Source organism: Impatiens glandulifera, unplaced genomic scaffold (assembly GCF_907164915.1).
Source record: "Impatiens glandulifera unplaced genomic scaffold, dImpGla2.1, whole genome shotgun sequence".
Lineage (NCBI taxonomy): Eukaryota > Viridiplantae > Streptophyta > Magnoliopsida > Ericales > Balsaminaceae > Impatiens > Impatiens glandulifera.
Genome location: NW_025919593.1, coordinates 55,359 through 80,515, shown reverse-complemented (window position 1 = coordinate 80,515; position 25,157 = coordinate 55,359). Strand labels below are relative to the sequence as shown.

The 25,157-nt window shown below is 27.5% G+C and overlaps 2 protein-coding genes across 2 annotated transcripts; one reads left to right on the top strand and one right to left on the bottom strand.

Annotated features, from left to right (window-relative positions):
* Positions 1-656: 656 nt before the first annotated feature.
* Positions 657-1,522, bottom strand: LOC124918240 (ethylene-responsive transcription factor ERF118-like). Its single transcript, XM_047458445.1, has one exon. The coding sequence runs from the start codon at positions 1,402-1,404 to the stop codon at positions 973-975; it is 432 nt and encodes a 143-aa protein (XP_047314401.1). The 5' UTR covers positions 1,405-1,522; the 3' UTR covers positions 657-972.
* A 13,120-nt stretch (positions 1,523-14,642) lies between these two features.
* On the top strand, positions 14,643-20,020 carry LOC124918227 (ubiquitin receptor RAD23c-like). The gene is made up of 12 exons (XM_047458430.1): positions 14,643-14,838; positions 15,371-15,532; positions 15,819-15,872; positions 16,027-16,076; positions 16,479-16,541; positions 16,624-16,798; positions 17,207-17,356; positions 18,214-18,282; positions 18,389-18,436; positions 18,860-18,969; positions 19,051-19,129; positions 19,613-20,020. The coding sequence occupies exons 1-12, from the start codon at positions 14,773-14,775 to the stop codon at positions 19,727-19,729; spliced, it is 1,143 nt and encodes a 380-aa protein (XP_047314386.1). The 5' UTR covers positions 14,643-14,772; the 3' UTR covers positions 19,730-20,020.
* Positions 20,021-25,157: the final 5,137 nt, after the last annotated feature.

Sequence of the window (25,157 nt, the reverse complement as noted above, 5' to 3'; positions counted from 1 at the left end):
AACGAGACAAGCCATCTTAAGCTCGACTCAATTAAGTATTTATTAATTCGGTTTGAAAGTTCAAACTCGAGTTCGAACGAGTTTATAAATTGGAGTTCGAGTTTAATTTGACTATTTTACACAAGCTCGACTCGACTATTTGTGAAGAAAAAATATTTGTTTTAGGTTTTAATATTAAAATAAATAAAAATATATATTATATTATCATGCTCAAAAAAGTTCGACAAGTCATCGAACAAGTATTATATGAGTTCGACTTGGATATTAAACAAGTCGACTCGAACTTGATCAAAGTCAAACTTAAGTTGAACTTTGACCGAGCGGCTCACGAGACTGGATTCATTTGTAACAATTAAACAGTACATTGACCATAAGAAGAAAAAAAAATGGAGTTTGAATCAAAATAAGAAATTTTCTTAAATTTGTGTTATTTGGCATTATTCTTAAAAAAAACATTTACATAAGATAAGTTAAAATGTATGCAATAATAATAAAACTTATGATTTATTATAAATGTTTTTTCAAGCATTTTGCTTAATTTTAGGAAGTTTCTCAGGTCAATTGTTGTTTTAATTATAGTTAATTGGTTGAGTAGACCAATTGGTTTTCAAATAATCTTGAGATCAAACAAGATCTATGAGAAATGAAAGGAATTATTTGAAAATAAACATCTCTAGTTATTTAACTAAACCAAGATCAGACAAACAAACAAACCTACATCACTCAAGTTTAAAAAACTTAAGGAGGACAAAGTGTTTCTTATTCTCCATCTTCTTCATCATCATCTTCATCAATGAAAATGAAACAAAAAGATGAAATGAAACTAACTTGTTGCAGAAAGATCCAACATATATTGGTTCTTTTTTCATTTCCCTACATCTATAACTAAAACACTCATATATACATACACAAACACAAAATCTTCAAAAGATTAACCAAATTGCAGAAATGAAAACACACTTCATACTATTTCTAATCAATCACACATCCAATTTCATTTTCGAGAACCGAAAATGGAGAAACCACAACATTATGAGCAGTAGATTCAGCTGCCTTACGTCTAGCTGCAAACTCAAGAGTCTTAGCAATATATGCACTGTGAGCTTCTTCACCAGTAGCAAAAGTACCCAACCAAACCCTTACCTTTTTGAACGGATCACGAATCTCAGCAGCCCATTTACCCCATGGACGACGACGGACGCCTCTAAATCTCTTGAACTGGGTCTGGGTCTGATTCTGATTCTGATTCTCAGTCTTTGGTTGTTGAGTTGTTGGGGGATGGAGATTGAGGAGATGAACTATGCGTTTGGGTAATTTAGGGTTTTTGTTGTTGCAATCTTCTTCGTCTGAAGATGAATCTGTGGCGTAGGGATCAGTGCAAATGACTCGAATTCTCTTGCTCATGTTTGTTTAACTTGGAAAAGTTGGATCTTTGATTATCTTTGATGATGTTGATGGAGAAGATAAGAGAGAGAAAGGGATGATACTCTTCAACCCTTGAGTATCCACACACTCTTCAGTCCCCTAGGGTTTTGTAAACTAGAAAGATTGAAAAGGCAAATAAGGCATAGTGAATTGATTCCATAGTTTATTCTTTTCAATTTAAATTTTTACAAAAAGAAAATATATATTATGATTTAAGGGTGCATAATTCAAAATAAGAAAATTGGATGAATAAATATAGAAAATGAGAATGAATATCATTATAGGAGTGTAGTATTGTCTTAATCTCATATTTTATTATATTTTATTTAATTAAAAATATAAAATATTATTATTAGTTACATAATAATTTTTTTAAATATATCATAATTTAATAAAATAATATAATATCACTACATACTAATTACATCTAAAAAAAACTTTAAACAAAAACAAAATTGGATGGTTCAAACTATTTACACTACAAGATTATATATATATATTAGAATTAAAAATAAAAATTTATGCATGAGATACAAAATTTAAAATATTATATACTAATAATTAAACACAACTATATTAAATATATCATACAATATATTTTTTATATAACAAATTTTATTAAAACATTTTTTATTTAAAAATTATTATATATATATATAATTATTATTATTTTTTTATTTTAAAGTTTTGTATATTTTTTATTTTAATTAATTTATTATAATTTTATTATTAATATATAATATTTAAAATTAATTATAAAAAATGACTATATTATTATTAATTATTGTAATTATTATTAAAATATATATTTTATTAAAGTTAGTATTATTAAATATATTTTATTTAAAATAATTGAAATAAATTTTTTTAATAAATAAATTAAAATTATTATTATTTTAATTATAAAATATGAGTAATTTAATTATAAAACTATATATATATAATATATAATTATAATTATAATTATAATTATGAGATAAAAATTGTATCTCGTGTTATCAAATAATATCGAGGAATCAAAACTCATTAATCAAATACCTATATTCTCTTACCAACCAACTTAATTTATTCATAACAATTTATTAACTTATTTCTTTCTTAATGATAGAATAATCTAAATTAAGGACTCATAAATTTTGATAGTCAGTTTAATAATTAATTCTCTTGAAAATTCTGCAAAAGAATTAGATCAATGTAACGGTAACAATGTATGTATTAAGTGAAATAAAAATAAATTTTAGAATTCTCTCTCTAAATTTCAAATTTTAAACGTGAAATTCCCTCTAAAATTTTAAAATTTAAATAACAAAGTTTCCTTCAAGGGTTTTAGAACGAATTGTCAGACTATATTTCTCTTCTTTTTTTTAAGTTTCATTCTACCTTTTAAAAGAATAAAAATTCAATTATAATTTAATTTTAATTTTAGTTAAATACACCAAACATAGCCTAAAAAGGTTTGTGCTCTACAATTGGATTTTATTTCTAATAATTTCAAGTAACCCATTATCTTATTATTTATTTTTTATTATTTATTTTTGCATCAATATGTTTAGTTGTTATAATAGATTTGATATATCATTCATAATATATATAAAAAATTATATATAAAAAATAAAAAATTATACTAAAATATATAATAAATTAAAAAAATATGGTCAAGTTTAGAACAAAAATCTTTCAAACATTAGGAGGACAAAAATTTTTCAAACATAAAAAGTAGAGAGAAAAGAAAAAATGAACATGAAGAGGTAGGAAAAATAAAAAATTAATTTTATTCTTTCTCCTGCACATTCGTGGCATTACTTTTCATATAACTAGTTGCGCAAATCATTTCTCTTTATATATTTATTATTATTATATATTAATACTTTATTATTTTTACTCAAATAATTCACCTCTTATAACTAAATAACTCAATTTCAAACAAGGTATTATCCATTCCAAACAAGACCTAAAGTTTATGTGGGAGGTAAACAAATTATTTTGTGCAGGAATCTCATTATTTAACGAGAGTTCATCTGAAAAATAGACTCTTTTTTTTCTGTAATTTCAGTTGTGGCTAGATCCCAATATAAACCCTTCAATCTATTTTTAAAAAACATATATATATGTGTTATTGATCTAATTTATCAGTTCATACATTATTAATATACAATATCCGGCTCTACATAAACAGAAATGATCAATCAAACAAGAGTGTTACAAAATCATATAAAATAATGATAGGTTCCAAATTTCATTTAATTTTCTTGTTTTTTTTAAGAGAAATTCTCAATGTTAGAACAATTTCACTTAAGATATGAGGTCTCAATTGGTCTTCTTATTGAATATTCCATTAATTATACACTTACATATGCATAATCATTTTTTAGTTCTTATCATTTGAATATTCTTTTCTTACTTTGTCTCGGTTTGTAATTTTTTGTATCTTCAATTGAATATAATTTATTGATTAATACATCTAATATAATTCTGGAATATTATCATTGTCCACTAGAAAAATCAGTTAGAACTGGTTCATATTGGTTATTTGAGGGTTTTTTTAAAAAAATTTGTTATATGAAAAAATAGATTATTTAAGTTTTTAATTTGTTAAATTATTATAATATATTTTTTTGTTTAAATTTTATAAAAATAAAATAAGAATATTTTAGTATTTTAGCCTATAAAATTAATGATTTGATATTAAAATGACCGTGATTCAATAAAGAAATAATTTATAAAAAAATCGAATATAAAGTATTAATAAAAAAAATTGGCCAGTATTAAAATGGTATATTTTCATTTATTAATCCATCAATTTTACAATGAGTATTATTTTTTTTTAACTGTTGCTTTAAAATTAAAAAGTTGTAGTTTAGATAGAAATTTATCATTAAATTTAAATTAAAAGTGTATTGTTTAAATAAATAATATATAGACAATTTATTAAGGCCTCTATTTGGTTAGATATACAACATTGTACATATATGATACTAATATCTAAAAATAATTTTGTATAAACACTGTAGTTATAGTTAAGATCATTTTCAACTCACAAACTCATTTCTAAACCAAAATACAGTAAATGTCACTTCAAACAGTAATTTATCTTCAACCCAAAACCCATTTTTAAACTCAAAAGAATATTCTTAGAATATTCATTTTTTATACTAACTTTTTAACCTTTTTAATATTATTTATATATTTATCAACTTTACATATTTAACCATAATCTTTTTTATTTTTAATAAAATTAAAATAAAATTAATTATATATCAATAATTCATACCTAACATATAATTTAATAATATATTTAAATAAATAAATATATTATACTAAAATTTAAGTTATACAATATAACATAAAAATATATAATAAAATAAAAAATAAAATAAATAAAATTTAAGTATAATAAAATTTAATATTTAATTATAGAGCATGTGAAATGTTTCAAATAATTCATATAAACAAGTTTAATATTTAAATTAAAAAATTGTATATATTTTAAGGACTTATTTGAAAATTTATAAAAAAAAATTGAGAAATGAATAGTAACAACGCATATATGGGTTTTTTTGTTTAGAGAGTGTAAATTCTCATTTTGGGTATGCGTTTGGTGACCGATTGGAGAAGAAAATGGGAATGTGTTTGCGTTTGGTGTCCGGTTGAAGAGGGCCTAAGGGTATATAACTTATATCTCAAATCGGGTATAATGTTGTAAAAGTACAATGAGATATAAATATTTTTAATTTATTCTTTCCCTTTTTAACCATGTTCTCAATAAAGTCTCTTTCTTTTATTTTTAATCTTTCATTTAAGTTTTTTTTTTTTTCATTTCTCAAACATTTGGTCATTCTTCTTATTTGTAACCTAAGTTTTTAGGACAACTTATCTTCTTATTTTTTCATCTTACAATGGTGGGAGTGAAAGGAGTTACTCTCTTGGTGAAAACCATCTCAACTCAATTCTAAAAATTCTAAAAGACAAATCGATTCTTTAGATTTTTTTTTTATTTTTTGCCAATATTATTTAAAGTCAAAATAAAAAGATTGATTTATTTAAAAAATGTTTTAACAAGTTAAAAGAATAAGAACAGTGGCTTATTTTCTGTTGGCTCCAGTCTTCTAGCTCTTCTTAGTATAGGTTTCAACAAATGATACTAGTTCAGTATTTATTTTTGTGATTTTGTTATTTTATATTTAACAATTTTAATTATTGATAAATAATATAAAAAACCATAAATATATATATATATATATATATATATATATATATATTATAGCATTATTATTTAATTACAGATATTTATACGATAATTACTTTTTTTTATTAATTTAAATATAAATAATAATAAAAACTAATTTAAGATAAGATAAATATTAAAATAATTTATATAAATACAAAAATAAAATAGTGTTTTTACTCTTTTTATTCTTTATTGTACCAACAACTAAACACAAAATTATAAAACCTATATAATTTATACCTTTTTATTTTTCAACCAAACATTAATAATCTATATAATTTATACATTATATACAAATTAAACTCCTTATAATTTATACTTATATAACTCGTACTAGGTAACAAACGCTTCCAAGATTTATAAGTCTACAAAATCTAACCAGGTTCATAAAACACATTGAAGGAGGGATTTATTAAGGGTTTGGCCCACTGAAACGGTTCAAAATTAACGATACTTATTAATTTCTTAAAATTTTTAATATAATTTTTTTTGTTTATTTATATAATTATTAAAAAAATAGTAAAACTTACATTTATCCATTCGTTTTATTCAGAATTTTTTCGTTATTTTTTTAAATTCACTCCAATTTTTTATGTTCACCCCAAACCCTAAATCCTAGGTTCGTCCATGTATTATGTTTAATGTTCTAAATGGCGGTAGACAGTTCTATACCGCTCTGTCTATACATGAGAGACGATCAGATAATTATTTATTATTTTTAATTAATTAACTTTCTAATATATATATATATATATATATATATATATAATAAAAAAAAAAGACTTTATACCTTCTACTCATTCACTGTTTATTTAAAATAACTCTTTACTTTTCAATTCATTTCTCTTCTTAATTTTCCGTTTATTATCTAGTTTCTTCTTCTGATTGTTTCTTATTCACCTCGTTTCTTTATATATGAATGATTTAGAAAATTAATTATGTTTATAGTCTTATTTTTGTCAAATGGTACTAGGTCAATGAATTATGAATATTAATTTAAATTTTTGATAAAATGATAATTATATAATATTTTAATTATATTTATATTTAAATTTATTTATATATACTTATATAATGAAAATATTTCAATCACTTAGGCACCGCCTAAGCAGTATGTAGTCACTTAATGCCTTATCACCCCGCCTTCGCCATTGAGAGCATTGATTACGTTCATAAAAAAATATTCAAAAATCTTCCAATTTGCAATCTTATTCACCAAATTACATATTACATTTTAGTCTATTTTGAAATCCAAACTGTAACTATTAAAATAACCAATTGATTCATCCCTTCCAGTTAGCAGTGAAATAACTAATTGATTCAAAACATGAACTGAAAAAATGCTTTTAACATATCAATAAATAAATGTAACCTAGAATAAAAATATATTCGTGTATCAATTCCAAATTAAAATGAAACTCAATTCTTAATTTCAATCTAGTCATTATTTACCAATCAATCAAATAAATTTATAAATCTCAATATATTCAAACAAAAATACAACATTTATCAACACATCAATACCGCTAAAATTTCCACTTTCACGTTTAGAAAATAAATCATAAACATGTATATAGAACAACACATTAAACAATCACATATATAAAACTCTTTACACAAATTTGAATGGTTTATAACAATTCAAATTCAAGAATTAAAGACAACTAAAACAAAATATCATAATCTATCATATTGTCCTTAAACCATAATTTAAAAAAAAAATACTATGTTGTTGCATCGCAAAAGAAGCATTCAAAGAATGATATATGTTCCTAAAGATTAAATAAAAAATATAATTCAATTTATATTTCTTCTACAAATTATGAAACAAGCCTATATATATATATGTATAATTTTTATTTGTTGAAATAGAGGAATTAATAAGTAACCGGATTTCATCCAATGAGTATTCGCTCCCTTTCTGTAAAATATTTTTTCTTTTAATATTTGTTTTTTTAATTTAGTATTGAATTAAATGTAGAAATATGTGATTTATAACAATTTAATTAAATAGTATAATTATAACATGTATATTCTTTAAATTTAAAATCATATTACACAAACTAAAAATAATATATCCACGTTATACATAGTTACTTTAATTTTAGATATTATTTAATTAATTAATTATAAGATAGAATTAATAAGAAAAAATTAATCATATAAATTACATATTTATTATCTACCATGTATATAATATATAAAATTGAATTCATATAAAAATAATATATATAACAATTTCATATGGGGATAAGCGGTTCGATTTAGACAATTTATGGACCTTTATGGACCGAAATGCACATCAATATCGTTGACGTCCGTTTGTCGGTTTGAACGATTAGAAAATCGATTCGATCGATATAATCGGTTTGATTTATTGATAAATTTGTTAAATTAGATTAAATATATATCAATAACAACTCATGCCTATTTTTATTTATATGAACAAATACAAATAATATGAATAAGACCCTATAACATAATTCATGAATCATTAGTGTTAGATTAAGTTAAATAAAGAAAAATGAAAATTAATTAAAAGAGAAATAATTAATTAAGGAAAAATGTCTTAATAAACTTAGGTGAATAAGTTTAAATTAATACGACATAGTTTTAATGATGTGTTCATGAACAAAACTAAGTTGTGTAAATTGTCTATGTGCACAGGGACGAACCCGGCTTGGGGCTGAGGTGGGCTTAAGCCCACTCCTAGCTCATTCATAATTTTATATATATATATATATATAATTTAGAGAATGTGACGACGGTTAAGTATTCAATGAGTTTCTTAGGTATTGTTTGAGAGATAGAAGAAAAAGAGGTTAAATATATTTATTTTATTTTATTTTGTTTGATTTGAATGATTATTTAGATTTTAATTATGTTTTAGATTTTGTTTTGATATGATTTATAGTATTTTTATAATTTATGGGTGTTTTTTAACTTTCAATTTATTTATTTTCTTTATATTTCAATCTTATTTTTATAATAAATAATTATTTTATTTAAATAATTATATTAAATTAGTATATTTCAATCTTTCAAAAATAATAATATTATTATTATTTGCATAATAGTTATTTTGACCCATTTTTTTAATTATATTTTATGATTATTTTTAGTTACATATTATTTATTTTTTTAATTTTTTTTGGAATTAATCCCAAATAATAATGTTCAATAAAAATATATATAAGAAAGTCTTTTAATAAAAATTAATTATTTTTATGATAATTAATTATTATTTTATTCATTTATATTTAATAACAAATGTAAGCTATAATTATATTTAAATGTTGGTATGTAATCAGTAATAAATATGATAAATTATTTGGTTGGACAGTTTTCTTTTATTATTTTATCAGTTAAAATTGAGTTTAAAGTATTTTTATTACATTTAATTATATAAAAACTTAATTAAAATTTTGCTTTATTAAATTTATTTCGATTTCATAACATATATTTTTTTAATATTCTCTTATATATAAGAATAACTCTCTCTTGGTGTGAATTTAGGTTAGGACTGAGAATGAGCTTTAACAAAAAAAAAAAAAATTATAGTAGGAGATGGACATGACTCATTAATATTTTTTTTTTTATTTTTATTCATAATTTTCTTTGTATAAATCTAAAAAAAATGTTAAATTCATATACATCCCCTCGTTAAATTTATAATTTTATTATTATTTTATTCAACTCCATCCAATTTTTTTTTTAACCCATTATAATTTATTTTCAAGCCCACCCTAACTGTAATTCCTAGATCTGTCCCTGTATGTGCAGGTACATCTCAAGAGACGCGTGCCTTCATTAGACTTGTAGTCTGAAGAAGCGCGAGTAGATGTCTCACTTAATCAGACATGTAGTCTAAAGAAGCGCGAGCATACGTCTAACTTCTACAAACGTGCAGTCTGAAAAAGTGCACGAGCAGGCGTCTAATTTCTACAGACGCGCAGTCTGAAGCAGTGCGCGAGTAGACGTCTAACTTCTACAAACGTGTTAGTCTGAAGAGGTGCGCGAACAGACGTCTAACATCTACAGACGTACAGTCTGAAAAAGTTTACGAACAGACCTCTAACTTCATCAGACGTGTAGTCTGAAAAAGTGCGCGAGCAAACGTCTCACTTCAACAAACGCTCCGGTCTGAAGAAGTGTGAGCAGATGCCTTGCTTTAGTAGTCGTCTAAGGAAGCGTTCGCTTGTCTACTCAACTTATTAGCATATCGAACAACTATCAGACGTCTGCCTAGTCAGCTTCATACGTTTAACTGCCATGTACTCGAATATTTCTCCAACCAGTCTTGTACATTTTAGTACACCACGATCCAACAAATATTCTACAGTACAATCCGGTACGCCACAGATCCAACATATATATTCTCATGTACGATCTCGTACACCTAGCGTACGTCCAACGGATAACTAACACGTATTCAAGAGGAAGATTCGTCCGTTGCTACGACTTCATTATAAAAGGCGATCAGAGTACAACGACGAATCACTTGAATCACTCGCTTCCCAAACTTCTGCAATTATGAATTACCAAGTGTTGTGATTACTCTTGCTTTAAGTCTATTCTGTAATTCACCTATTGTTCTACCTGAGAGTATTATCAGTATTATAAGTTGAACAGAGGTTTTTTGTTCAACAGAGTGTTAGCTAGAAGTTCAGAAACAGACAGTTGTTAAGTTCTATGTGTCTGAATGGGTTTGTGTAGTGTCTATATGAATCAAAGTCTTCTAGTGAAAATCCTTTTGGAAACAGAAGAAGGGGTGACGTATGAGTTTTATCTCCGAACATCTATAAAACTACGTGTGTTATTTCCTTTCCACATTTTCCGTGTTGTATCTGCCATTTCAAATCGAGCAAACATTTCCGCACTTGAATCCGTTCAAGAGTTTGCGAAGATTTGTGAAGAATAGAAACAGTTTTTCATCTCTAACAAGATTAAAATCGAATTGAATGTGTCTTAAGTTCAACAATATCCAATCCCCTGTGATTGTTGTACCCTATCCTAACAACTAGCATAAAATTTAAAACACAAATAAATTATATTAATAAATTTTACTAAACGTTACATTATAAATGAATCAATAATTTTAAAATTAAATTTGTACTAATTATAGTTAATATCTTTGATAGTCTATCAAAATAAGTTTTTATGAGTTTATGATATTCTCTCATTATTATCATTTTAAATTTGTGTTAGGACCTAATAGTTATAATAGGTTACTTATCATTATCAGTTTAATGTTAAATTTTTGTTCCCGTCTTATTTAAATATTATTTTCTAAACATTTGATAGATTTGAATGATTTGAGCGGTTTTAATGACACTAAACCGACACACCGAATTGTTGAGATATGTTTGGTAAAAAAAGAAACCATAATGAATTCGGTTTGACCTGCTTGGTCGGAAACACTTACCCTTTTAATTTCATCATCATACTTAACAATTTTCGGTTGTAAAGGAAGTATTTTACAAATGCGTCGCCAAGACTCAAGCCACAACCATACCCGACAATAAAAACTGCTAATGAAATCAACTTCGCGCGTAAATTTGGCGCTAAAAAAACACCGACATAATATATACCCGCCAATATTTAATAGATAAATACCAAATTTGATAGATTTGAATTTGATAAATTCGACACAACCATACCCGACAATACATTTGATAGATTTGAATGATTTGAGCGGTTTCAATGACGCTAAACTGACACACTGAATTGTTGAGATATGTTTGGTAAAAAAAGAAACCATAATGAATTCGGTTTGACCTGTTTGGTCGGAAACACTTACCCTTTTAATTTCATCCTCATACTTAACAATTTCGGTCGTAAAGCAAAGAGAAGTATTTTACAAATGCGTCGCCAAGACTCAAGCCACAACCATACCCGACAATAAAAACTGCTAATGAAATTCAACTTCGCGCGTAAATTTGGCGCTAAAAAAAATACCGACATAATATATACCCGCCAATATTTAATAGATAAATACCAAATTTGATATATTTGAATTTGATAAATTCGACACAACCATACCCGACAATACATTTGATAGATTTGAATGATTTGAGCGGTTTCAATGACGCTAAACCGACACAGTGAATTGTTGAGATATGTTTGGTAAAAAAAGAAACCATAATGAATTCGGTTTGACCTGTTTGGTCGGAAACACTTACCCTTTTAATTTCATCCTCATACTTAACAATTTTCGGTCGTAAAGCAAAGAGAAGTATTTTACAAATGCGTCGCCAAAACTCAAGCCACAACCATACCCGACAATAAAAACTGCTAATGAAATTTAACTTCGCGCGTAAATTTGGCGCTTAAAAAAATACCGACATAATATATACCCGCCAATATTTAATAGATAAATACAAAATTTGATAGATTTGAATTTGATAAATTCGACACAGCCATACCCGACAATACATTTGATAGATTTGAATGATTTGAGCGGTTTCAATGACGCTAAACCGACACACCGAATTGTTGAGATATGTTTGGTAAAAAAAGAAACCATAATGAATTCGGTTTGACCTGTTTAGTCGGAAACACTTACCCTTTTAATTTCATCCTCATACTTAACCATTTTCGGTCGTAAAGCAAAGAGAAGTATTTTACAAATGTGTCGCCAAGACTCAAGCCACAACCATACCCGACATTAAAAACTGCTAATGAAATTCAACTTCGCGCGTAAATTTGGCGCTAAAAAAACACCGACATAATATATACTCGCAAATATTTAATAGATAAATACCAAATTTGATAGATTTAAATTTGATAATTTCGACACAACTATACCCGACAATACATTTGATAAATTTGAATGATTTAAGCGGTTTCAATGACGCTAAACCGACACACCGAATTGTTGAGATATGTTTGGTAAAAAAAGAAACCTAATGAATTCAGTTTGACCTGTTTGGTTGGAAACACTTACCCTTTTAATTTCATCCTCATACTTAACAATTTTCGGTCGTAAAGCAAAGAGAAGTATTTTACAAATGCGTCGCCAAGACTCAATCCACAACCATACCCGGCAATAAAAACTGCTAATGAAATTCAACTTCGCGCATAAATTTGGCGCTAAAAAAACACCGACATAATATATACCCGCCAATATTTAATAGATAAATACCAAATTTGATATATTTGAATTTGATAAATTCGACACAACCATACCCGACAATACATTTGATAGATTTGAATGATTTGAGCGGTTTCAATGACGCTAAACCGACACAGTGAATTGTTGAGATATGTTTGGTAAAAAAAGAAACCATAATGAATTCGGTTTGACCTGTTTGGTCGGAAACACTTACCCTTTTAATTTCATCCTCATACTTAACAATTTTCGGTCGTAAAGCAAAGAGAAGTATTTTACAAATGCGTCGCCAAAACTCAAGCCACAACCATACCCGACAATAAAAACTGCTAATGAAATTTAACTTCGCGCGTAAATTTGGCGCTTAAAAAAATACCGACATAATATATACCCGCCAATATTTAATAGATAAATACAAAATTTGATAGATTTGAATTTGATAAATTCGACACAGCCATACCCGACAATACATTTGATAGATTTGAATGATTTGAGCGGTTTCAATGACGCTAAACCGACACACCGAATTGTTGAGATATGTTTGGTAAAAAAAGAAACCATAATGAATTCGGTTTGACCTGTTTAGTCGGAAACACTTACCCTTTTAATTTCATCCTCATACTTAACCATTTTCGGTCGTAAAGCAAAGAGAAGTATTTTACAAATGTGTCGCCAAGACTCAAGCCACAACCATACCCGACATTAAAAACTGCTAATGAAATTCAACTTCGCGCGTAAATTTGGCGCTAAAAAAAACACCGACATAATATATACTCGCAAATATTTAATAGATAAATACCAAATTTGATAGATTTAAATTTGATAATTTCGACACAACTATACCCGACAATACATTTGATAAATTTGAATGATTTAAGCGGTTTCAATGACGCTAAACCGACACACCGAATTGTTGAGATATGTTTGGTAAAAAAAGAAACCTAATGAATTCAGTTTGACCTGTTTGGTTGGAAACACTTACCCTTTTAATTTCATCCTCATACTTAACAATTTTCGGTCGTAAAGCAAAGAGAAGTATTTTACAAATGCGTCGCCAAGACTCAATCCACAACCATACCCGGCAATAAAAACTGCTAATGAAATTCAACTTCGCGCATAAATTTGGCGCTAAAAAAACACCGACATAATATATACCCGCCAATATTTAATAGATAAATACCAAATTTGATAGATTTAAATTTGATAGATTCGACACAACCATACCCGACAATACATTTGATAGTTATGAATAATTTGAGCGGTTTCAATGACGCTAAACCGACACACCGAATTGTTGAGATATGTTTGGTAAAAAAAGAAACCATAATGAATTCGGTTTGACCTGTTTGGTTGGAAACACTTACCCTCTTAATTTCATCCTCATACTTAACAATTTTTTGTCGTAAAGCAAAGAGAAGTATTTTACAAATGTGTCGCCAAGACTCAAGCCACAACCATGCCCGACAATAAAAACTGCTAAAGAAACTCAACTTCGCGCGTATATTTGGTGCTAAAAAAAAGAAAACGCCGACATAATATATACGCCAGTATTTAATAGGTAAATACCAAACTGATTTTTTTTTATTTAATACATAATTTTTTTCTAATTCAAAATTATGGCATAAAAAGTTTAAATTGTCACAAACTTTTGATTAAATCACATTTAAAAATAAAATTTAGTAGATATATATTAAAAATATTATTCCATTTTCCTTTTATAGTTACAAAATTCCCATTCCTCCACTAAAATTGGCCAACCCTAAAAATTTGATAGAAATGTGCTGTTACTCTACATACGGCGTCGTTTCACACGCGTGTTAGAAGTTCGGCAGTGATTAACACAGCTAAAGCCTAATGCTTGAGCCTTTCGGTTTTCTCTTCATTCATTCTTCTCAGTATTTCCGCTCTCTCTAGGGTGTAGACTAAGACCCATCGACGGCGGATTAAAAGTCGATTTTCTGCCCAAAAGTCGAGTCTTGATCGAGGATCTAACAGAGACGTTGAACAAATGAAGATTTTTGTCAAGACTTTGAAGGGTACCCACTTCGAAATCGAAGTGAAGCCTGAAGATACGGTTCGTTCGTTTATCTTCTTCACTTTCTTTTCTTTTATGTTTTCTGATTGATGTAGATATGTTTAGTTTTCATTCATTGCGAATGCATGAAATTGAAACTTACGTTTTAGTTAGAATTTCGACTCTTTAACTGTTCATATTCTATCGGAAGCATCAGAAGCAGCTTATTCATGTTTGCCATTGATTTTGATATGAAATCTTACGTTTTCTGATATCTGACAGTTTGTTAAATAGTTTTATCTGAATACAATAAGAAAAACAACAATTTGGAAGCAGCATTTGAAAATTGATGTTGATTATACGCTTGAGAATATTATGTCAAATCAAAATAGCCCACAAAACCATTTGACTGTTTCTAAATAGTACTTCTACTTTGTTTCTTCCTGGAAATGACAGAAAAATCTCATCTCATTGCTAATTTAGTTATACAACAAGGCTTTCTTTTCATTCCCCATCTATTTTTCATTATAATCTTTCTGCAAGTTATTGTCAAATCTTTGTTTACATCTTAGTCTGACAAGTGCTTCTGTAGATTGTCGATGTCAAGCAATATATAGAATCTGCACAAGGAGCAGGGGTGTATCCTGCAGCCCAGCAGATGCTTATTCATCAAGGGAAGGTTCTTAAGGATGGGACAACTTTGGAAGAAAATAAGGTTGCTGAAAACAGTTTTGTTGTTATCATGTTGTCAAAGGTAAATGTCTTGTCTCGGAGGAAGAAAATTTGTTTATCCCTTAACCAATGATATTTTTTTTCAAATAAATTGTCTTTAGTAACTCTTAGTTCTAGTTTACTAAGACCTTGTTTGATGAAGGGTTATCTCATCATCAATCAAAATACCAAATTACACTTATTTTATTTTTCATAGCTGTTTAAATGTTAAGTTCAAAGGATATTTTAGACATTTAACCCAAATATCCCCAATAATCTACATTTTCATTAAACAAGCTCTAACTATTTTCTGTCACAACTATTGTCAGACAAAGAGCTCCTCTAGTGGAAGTTCAGCACCATCTACCAATTCCACAGTTACGGTGAGAGCCGAATACTTCCACCCTATTAATGTGGTTGTTATAGTTACTTAACTTCCTCTACATCTACATCTCTTTACTCGTATGGTCAAGTAGATGGAACTTTTGTATACAGTACTTTATTTATTTGAAGCATCTTGTGTTATTTGACATGCAGGCACCACCTGCTCCTGCAGCTTCACAACCTCCTGCAGTATCTGTCACTCCGTGAGTTCAATCTTCCGTGCATATACTGTTTTGGTATCAATTTTTTTCATTTTCATCGTGATCTAGAAAAATCTATATTTGTTTTGTTTGTCAAAATCACAAATAATCTCGATCATGATGAAAAGAAATTTTTTTATATACCAAATGAAGCAACAAAACTGGCATATGGAGGCACTTATGGAAGAACGGAACAATTTGTTTTTTTCACAATAAAGCGTCTAAATAGATGGAACTGCCATGAAAAGACTCACACTAATGAGAAAAATCTTATACCAAACGAAAAAGAAAATCATTTTCAATGTTAACTTTTGTGATTTTCCAATGTGATATAAGAGATTGTTTACAAAATACTAGTTTCCAAATGGGGTCTATATCTTCTTGGTACTTTTTTTTGCTTCACAGGCCTGTTTCCAATGATTCTGCTCCACTGTCTATAATACCTACCAATTCTGTTCCTGCTGTGGGGTGGGTTTTCTTCTCGTATAAATGATTTATACCATTCCATATGGTTCCTTCAATGATTCTAGTACTCATTTTCTTCACTCAGGTCAGAGTCTGACGTTTATGGTCAGGCAACATCAAATCATGCTGCGAATGCCCTTGAGGGAACAGTCCAGCAAATTCTTGACATGGGTGGTGGGACTTGGGACAGAGATACTGTTCTTCGAGCTCTTCGTGCTGCTTTTAATAACCCTGAAAGGGCTGTTGAATATTTGTATGCTGTATGTCCCCTCATTTTAGAAGATCTCCTTTTTTCTTATATTAGGGCTTGTTTGTTGGAGGGTTATTTGGATTTAATCTACATAACCCCTTATCCCATCATCATTCAAATCATGAACTAAAATACGCTTATTTTATAATTTATAATTTTTCAAATATTAAATGCAAAGGATATTTTAGTCATTTAATCTAAATAATCCAATTTTCCATCCAACAAGGTTTTCCTTTTTCAGAAGAATCAGATTGTTTTTTGTTTTTTAAACCTTCATCAATCAAGCAATTAGTGTCTTCATTTCTGAGTAGACTATGGATGTACCGTTATCACTTACATAATAATTCATTTTCCTTAAAGTCATTCTAAAAGATGTATTCTTCTATCCTTACGTTGTTGATTGCTTGACAATTTTCAGGGTATTCCGGAGCAAGCTGAGATCCCACCTCTGGCTCAAGACCCAGCCACTGGAGCTGCTGCAAATCCTTCTGTTCAGCCTCCACTAGAAGCAGCAGCACCAGTTTTCTCGAGTGGGCCGAATGCAAATCCATTAGACCTATTTCCTCAGGTAATTGCTTCCGTTTCAAGGTGTGTTAGTTATTTGCAACATATAAACAATTATTACCCGTCATATTAAAGTGGGATGTTCTCGTGGTGGGTTGTTATGCTAGTCTCTTCTGGGAATTAGTTTGTATGCGCGGAAATTTGGCATGTACACCCTAGTTACAAAATAAAAAACCAGGGAAAATGTTAAAAAAAATGGCTTAATTCGGTAGGTTATTTGCAACTTAACTTGGTAATAATTCTTTAATGATTTTTATGGGCCCATTTGAAAACATTTCTTGGGTCTGGGTTTAGATGTGAAATCATGGACACATTTATTTGGAAACACTTATTTTGTGAAGAATCTCATGCATATGTGAATTTAAATGCAATAACTTTTGAAATATTAATTTCATTAGGCATATATTTATAAGTTTATTAACGTTTCTTATCCAAACCCAAATGCAAAAAGTATTTTCAAATCTGCCCTTATCAAGTCAACTTATATTTTCATCTGGCTTAACAGTCTCAAGGAATAATACATCTCTTATTTACATAACTATTACTCATTCGTCACTTAAAGTTATTCAAAATTCAACACATATTTTTAGTTTTATCAAATCCACTTCAACAATGAAGAATGAACCTCAAATGACCATCCGAAATGCAACCTCATTAGCTCAACTAGAAAACCAATAATTATGTCATTTTATTCCTTTCTATATTTTTCACGTAACTGTACATATATATGCACATTTATGCATTATTAAATCTTTCAATTTGAAAAATGAAAAGATTCTTCTTCCTGTAAATATCTAATTACATAATTTATATTCCATGCCACCCGTCTTCTAGTGTTCACTTTGTTAATTCTCTCAACAGGGTCTGCCGAACATTGGATCCAATACAGCTGGTGCTGGCTCTCTGGATTTCCTAAGTAACAGTCAACAAGTATGTATCTGTTCGGTCTTCTTCCAATCTCCCAAAAAAGAATGATAAAGAATACAAGAGTTCTCGCGACTTCTCGCTTTTATATGCATCTGTTTTTCTGTCTCAGTTCCAAGCTTTACGAGCAATGGTGCAGGCGAATCCACAAATATTGCAGGTTTGCTTCTTATTAAGACATGTTAAAAGTTTCTTATTATGTGACTATAAGAAGATATTCATTTGTCTGTTTTATTACTAACTTTTTTTCATGTTGATCATTATGTTAAAAATATATATTTGTTATGTTTGAGAAAAGTTTAATGATTCAAAAATTAATTAGATCATAATTGAGATAAAATTCTCTTTCCTAAATAAAGCAAAAATTTTACACAATTATTTAGATCATGATTAAGAAAATATTTTGTATATCAAATCAAGTAACAAAAATGAGATTGTTATAATCTGGGATTGCATCCAAAAAATAATCTGAGCATGATAAAAAAAATCTTATACCAAACTGAAAACAATTACCATCAATTTTAACTACGGTGATTTTCAAATGAGATTGTGACAAAATACTATTTGTTTTTTTGGTTGACAGCCAATGCTTCAAGAGCTAGGGAAGCAAAATCCACATTTGATGAGACTTATTGAGGAGCATCAGGGTGATTTTCTTCGTTTGATCAATGAACCCATTGAAGGAGGAGAAGGGTATACGAAGTAGAATAATTCATGCGGTTCAGCTACTTGATAATATTATCATCCAATACTAACATTGAAATAATTTCTCAGGAATATGCTGAACCAGCTTGCTGGAGCTGAGCCTGAGGGCGTAACTGTTACTCCTGAGGAACGTGAAGCCATTGAACGTGTAAGTATCTATTTTCTTATTATTGTTATTCATTGGAGACCTCAAACAGTTGTAAAAATGCATGTTCTGAATTTTATTTTTTGTATTTTTTTTGGAAAGGAAATTTTCATGAAAACCACTGTTAGCGCCATATGAGATCATATTTGGAAATATATGTGAATTAGGGTTGAAGTTTAGACAATTCAACTAATTGCATACAAACTGTTTCCTTATTAGACATTGGCTTCATTGTGAAACACTTTCCTGTTCGATGATATGTATTTGGATCAAGATAAGATCGAATTTGAAAACAGAATTTTATTGGGAAATTTATTGATCGTTTCTCATTAGAATTCGGGTCCAAAGACATAAATAAAAACATAAAGTGTTTCCCAATAATTTTCATTAAAAATAAGGTGGGGGTGAAAGTCTTTCTATTGGATCTAGTTTTTCATTTATAATTTGAACGTTTTATGATACTTTTTTTTCTCTCTTTTTATTCAGCTTGAAGCTATGGGTTTTGATAGTGCGCTTGTGCTAGAGGTGTTCTTTGCATGCAATAAGAACGAGGAACTTGCTGCTAACTACCTTTTGGACCACATGCATGAGTTTGAAGATTAATAATTTATATTGAGAACATGGTTCGGAGTACCACTCTCCTTCCATATTCTTTTTTATATATGCAATACTTCCCGAATGTTTAGACTATCTGGATCTGAGTTTGGGTCTGGATCTCTAATTTATCGACTCTTCTGGTATTTGCATGTATACTCCTTCCTTCAATCCATAGAGAGATTTTGGATTTCTAAAATGTTGAATATTGCAGGAAGAAAAGACATTCAGTATTGCCTTTTCAGAAATGTTGGTTTTAGTTGGCTTTTATTTAATTATAAATGGGTTCTTATTTAGTGATCTGTGGGTGGGGGATAATAGAAAGTTAGTTCTTATTTTATCTGCAAATCAAACCATATTTCCTATGTTTGAGATGTTTAATCTCTTATTTTTTTGGCATTTATTGTTTTGTTTTTGCTGTGAAGGTAGGTAAAATTAGATTGGGCCTATTTAAAATCAAGTATTTGTCACCATTTGTCTCAAGAGTCTCAACCACAGTCTGAATTTATTTTTGCTTTGCATAAGATTTTTCAAATATTGAAGCAAAAGTTCATTGATTCCATTTTCAAATTTATCTGTTTTGATATTTACAGATAAATTTGTATGGAATTTGAGCTTTTACAATCCTTAATGGTGTATCTCCTAAAATAAAGCAGTCCTTGTTATTTGGTTTGGTTCTTCAATTGGAATTTTGAGTTTGGTTTGTTCAAAATTTGGTTGAAAGAGTTTTTGAATGATGAGATGGTCCTAATTTTTATTTTAAGGAAATGTATTAGGATAAATGGTTTATCTTGATATGAAATTCATGGTTCAGACCAAATGTGGATATTTGCTCCATTACTAGTTTTGTAAAAAAAAACTGAACAATTGATCATTGATTTTGATGATATTGTTTCAAAAAGGAAATTGATTTTGCTTAGCTTTTGTTGAGTTTAGCTGGTTTTTGATTCGGTTGTGAATTGTTGACATTAATCAAAAGTTCCACGCAAAAGTCTATATTTTGAGTCCAATTTTTATGAATTTTTGGAAGAAATGTTCTAAAAGAGAAGGGGTGGAATTTGATTTTTTAACTTTGAAGTTTTTCCTTTATTCGATTGACGATAAAGTCTCATTTTTTGTTTTGTTCCTTGCAATCGATAGTAGGGAGAGCAAGGTATTTGTCAAATTTTGGTACTTTTTTTTAAGTGAGTGATTTGTAGTTACCTTGTTGATTCTACTTTTGTAGTCTTTTGAAGAATATAATGATATTGTTGTCGCGATTAATATTAAGTCTATATAATTCACCGAATTTATTAAAGATATCGAAGAATGTCATATTGGAATTTTCGGCTTTTATAAATTTTCTTACGAAGAAATTCCATAACAATGAGGAACATGTGTTTAGTGGATGATATTGAAGTTTTAGAAACATTACTTCGATGATGCAATCAAATGCGCTGGTGATAAATATACCATTTATCGTTTACGAGTGATTTGTTTTTGATTTGGAATAGGATTTTTTTAGTAAAGGTTTAATTATTCTATACATTCCTAGCTTTTAAAAATTCCTTATACTAAATAGTGGATCTTTTATTTGATTGCCCAATAGGATAAGGATCTAAGGGACATTATCTTCATTTGGAAATGAAGATGGAATAGATTCAAAAGTTGGGATTATTTGTCGAGTTTTGGTTCGATAAGAGATGATGGTAATGGTTGTTGAACTTACAAGAGATATTCTTCCAAGTTAAAATTTGCGTACCATTAGTGTTTTTTATATGAGATTAATTATGTTTGTAGGGTGCATCATCATAGTTAATCAAGTTCAGCCTACACTTTTGCCACCATTTAATGGAAACCATTTTTTTTTATGTGATTTATAGAGGTTTTGCATTCTTTTTACATAACTAAAATATCAATTAATTTTGGAGGGAGACTAGTTTCATTCTTTATTTATTTTTTTTTGGGAATTTAAGGCTTGATTTTAGTTTTGAATTCAACATGAATGGTCGGGATTCCTAAATTTGTTTCATTCATTTTTTTTACAACAATTTTATAAGATTATTGATTTGTCTTGCAACCCTCAAATTTAGGAGGTTTAGTGAGGGTATAAAATTAAGACGTTTAAAATATAGAACTAACTTTAAAATCTTATAAAACTTAAGGGCATTTGTAACAGAATCCTTAAAATGTGTTCTATCTCTATTATAAAGATAAATAACATAAAAGTTGTAAAAAAATGCTTTATCAAATTCTCTATCCTTATAATTTTTTAGGGATGATGAACCCTAAATCCTTATATTTAGGGATTACTGTAACATCCCTAAATAATAAAATAATATATTTTCTCTTTTATGGCTAACAATAAATATTTAAATATATATGAATAAGTAATTAAGTGGTTGAGGTGGTTGAAAAATTGGTTGTTTTAATGAATATTTAAATGATATATGGATAAAGATAAGGAAGCTGATGTAGAATAATTTATATTTTGATTCTCTAAAATATGGATATTATTATTTTATATTAATTTTAGGGATACAAAATAAGGAAGCTGGTACAAATGCCCTAACAAGTCATTTTTACTAAACTCTTAAATAGGTTAAGATAATAAAATGATAAGATTTTACGAATTTATAAATAATTTTGATTTTACTTTCACATTATTTTATATTAAAAAAACAAATTTATATTTATAAATTAAAAATATATATATATTCAAAAATATTAATTAATATAATTAATTTTGTAAATTTAATTTTGTTTTATAGTGTTATTTACTTATTATTTTTTAATTCATTTTATATTTAAATAAAAAATTTTAAAATTGAATATATATATATATAATATTTAATTATATATAAATAATAATAATATAACTAATATTTATCAAATTAAACCATTACGATTTCAGATTTTACGAGTTAACAATCCGTTAACGATTTTATATAAATTCTTAATTTTGATAAATTTAAGTGAAATTTAACCGAAAATTTGATGGAAGGTCTCTTGTAATTTGATAGATGAGAGAGTATATAAGTGAGCGACTTTAAAATTTGGGGGTGAGGCAAAAAAACTTAAAATTTGTTATTGTTTTTTATTTAATTAGGAAAAAATTTTGTGTGATACACACGGATAAGAATAAAATTAAAATAAATTAAAAAAATTATAATAATATTTTTATAACGCTCACAATCCACATTTTATTTACTTCGATAAAACAACTTATTTTCTCACATTTTTCATCACATATTTTTTCCGAATAAATCTCTAATCTCGTGACTTTACACTTTCATTTTGTCAATCAAATATTTGATTCAGATTTTTTAATAATTAGCATCGTAACATCACACTTTGGTCAATCAAATATTTGAGACATACTTCATTAACCACTTTCAAATGATATCGATCTATTATCCCTCGGCAAACTTTATCTCAATCACACTTGGTTAAAGGTTTTACTTGTTTTGTTAGGTTGCAAGTTCGAAACATACAAATAACATTTTTAATTTTATTTTTAACCGTGTTAAGTTTATGGGCGGTCAATCCACAATCCGACCCAAGTATCCATTTACTCTCACATAAATATTCAAATTAACCACAGCTCTCGGTCCGACAATCCGGACACTTTAAAAATTAAGCATCATTATATATATATATATATATATTAGTTAGTTAAAAATTTGAACTTTTATTGTTAAAATGTCTTGTGTTTATCAAATTTGGCGTTGAATCTTAAATATAAAGTGTTGTTAGTCTACTTGGTTAAATGGTTGTACTTGTTTTGTTATGTTGCAAGTTCGAAACATTACCAATATCATTTTTAATTTTATTTTTACAATAATTTTATAAGATTATTGATTTGTCTGGCAACCCTCAAATTTAAGAGGTTTATTGAGGGTGTGAAATTAAGACGGTTAAAATATAGAACTAACTTTAAAATCTTATAAAACTTAACGAGTCTGATTTTTAGTACTCTTAAATATGTTAGGATAATAAGATTATAAGATTTTACGAATTTATAAATAATTTTAAAAAAATCTTATAAAACTTAACAAGTCTGATTTTTACTAAACTCTTAAATATATTAGGATAATAAGATTATAAGATATTATAAATTTATAAATAATTTTGAATTTATTTTCACATTATTTTATATTAAAAAAAACAAAATTATATTTATAAATTAAAAAATAATATTCAAAAATAATAATTAATATAATTAATTTTGTAAATTTAATTTTATTTTATAGTGTTATTTACTTATTATTATTTTTAATTAATTTTATATTTAAATATAAAATTTTAAAATTGGATATATATATATATATATATATAATATTTAATTATATATAAATAATAATAATAATTTAACTAATATTTTTCAAATTAAACCATTACGATTTCAGATTTTACGAGTTAACAATCCGTTAACGATTTTATATAAATTCTTAATTTTTACAAATTAAAGTGAAATTTAACCGAAAATTTGATGGAAGGTCTCTTGTAATTTGATAGATGAGAAAGTATATAAGTGGGCAACTTTGAAATTTGGGAGTGAGGCAAAAAAAACTTAAAAATTGTTATTATTTTTTATTTAATTAGGAAAATTTTTGTGCGATGAACATTGATCGCACATGAATAAGAATAAAAATAAAATAAATTAAAAAAATTATAATAATATTTTTATTATGCTCACATTTCACATTTTATTCACTTCGATAAAACAACTTATTTTCTCACATTTTTCATTACATATTTTTTCCGAATAAATCTCTCATATCTCGTGACTTTACATTTTCACTTTATCAATCAAATATTTGATTCATATTTTTTAATAATTAGCATCGTGACATCACACTTTGGTCAATCAAATATTTGATTCATATTTATTTAACCACTTTCAAATGATACCGGTCTATTATCCCTCGACAAACCACATCTCAATCACACATGGTTAAAGGTTTTACTTGTTTTGTTAGGTTGCAAGTTTGAAACATACAAATAACATTTTTAATTTTATTTTTAACTGTCTTAAGTTTATGGGCGATCAGCCCACAATACGACCCAAGTATCCATTTACTCTCACATAAATATCCAAATTAACCACAGCTCTCGGCCCGACAATCCGGACACTTTAAAAATTAAGCATCATTATATATATATAGATTAGTTAGTTGAAAATTTGAACTTTTATTGTAAAAATGTCTTGGGTTCATCAAATTTGGTGTTGAATCTTAAATATAATATGTTGTTAGTCTAGTTGGTTAAAGGATTGTACTTGTTTTGTTAGGTTGCAAGTTCGAAACATACAAATAGCATTTTTAATTTTATTTTTAACCGTTTAAAGTTTATGGGCGGGTCAACCCACAATTCGACCCAAATATCCATTTACTCTCACATAAATATTCAAATTAACCACAGCTCTCTACCCAGTAATTCGGACACTTTAAAAATT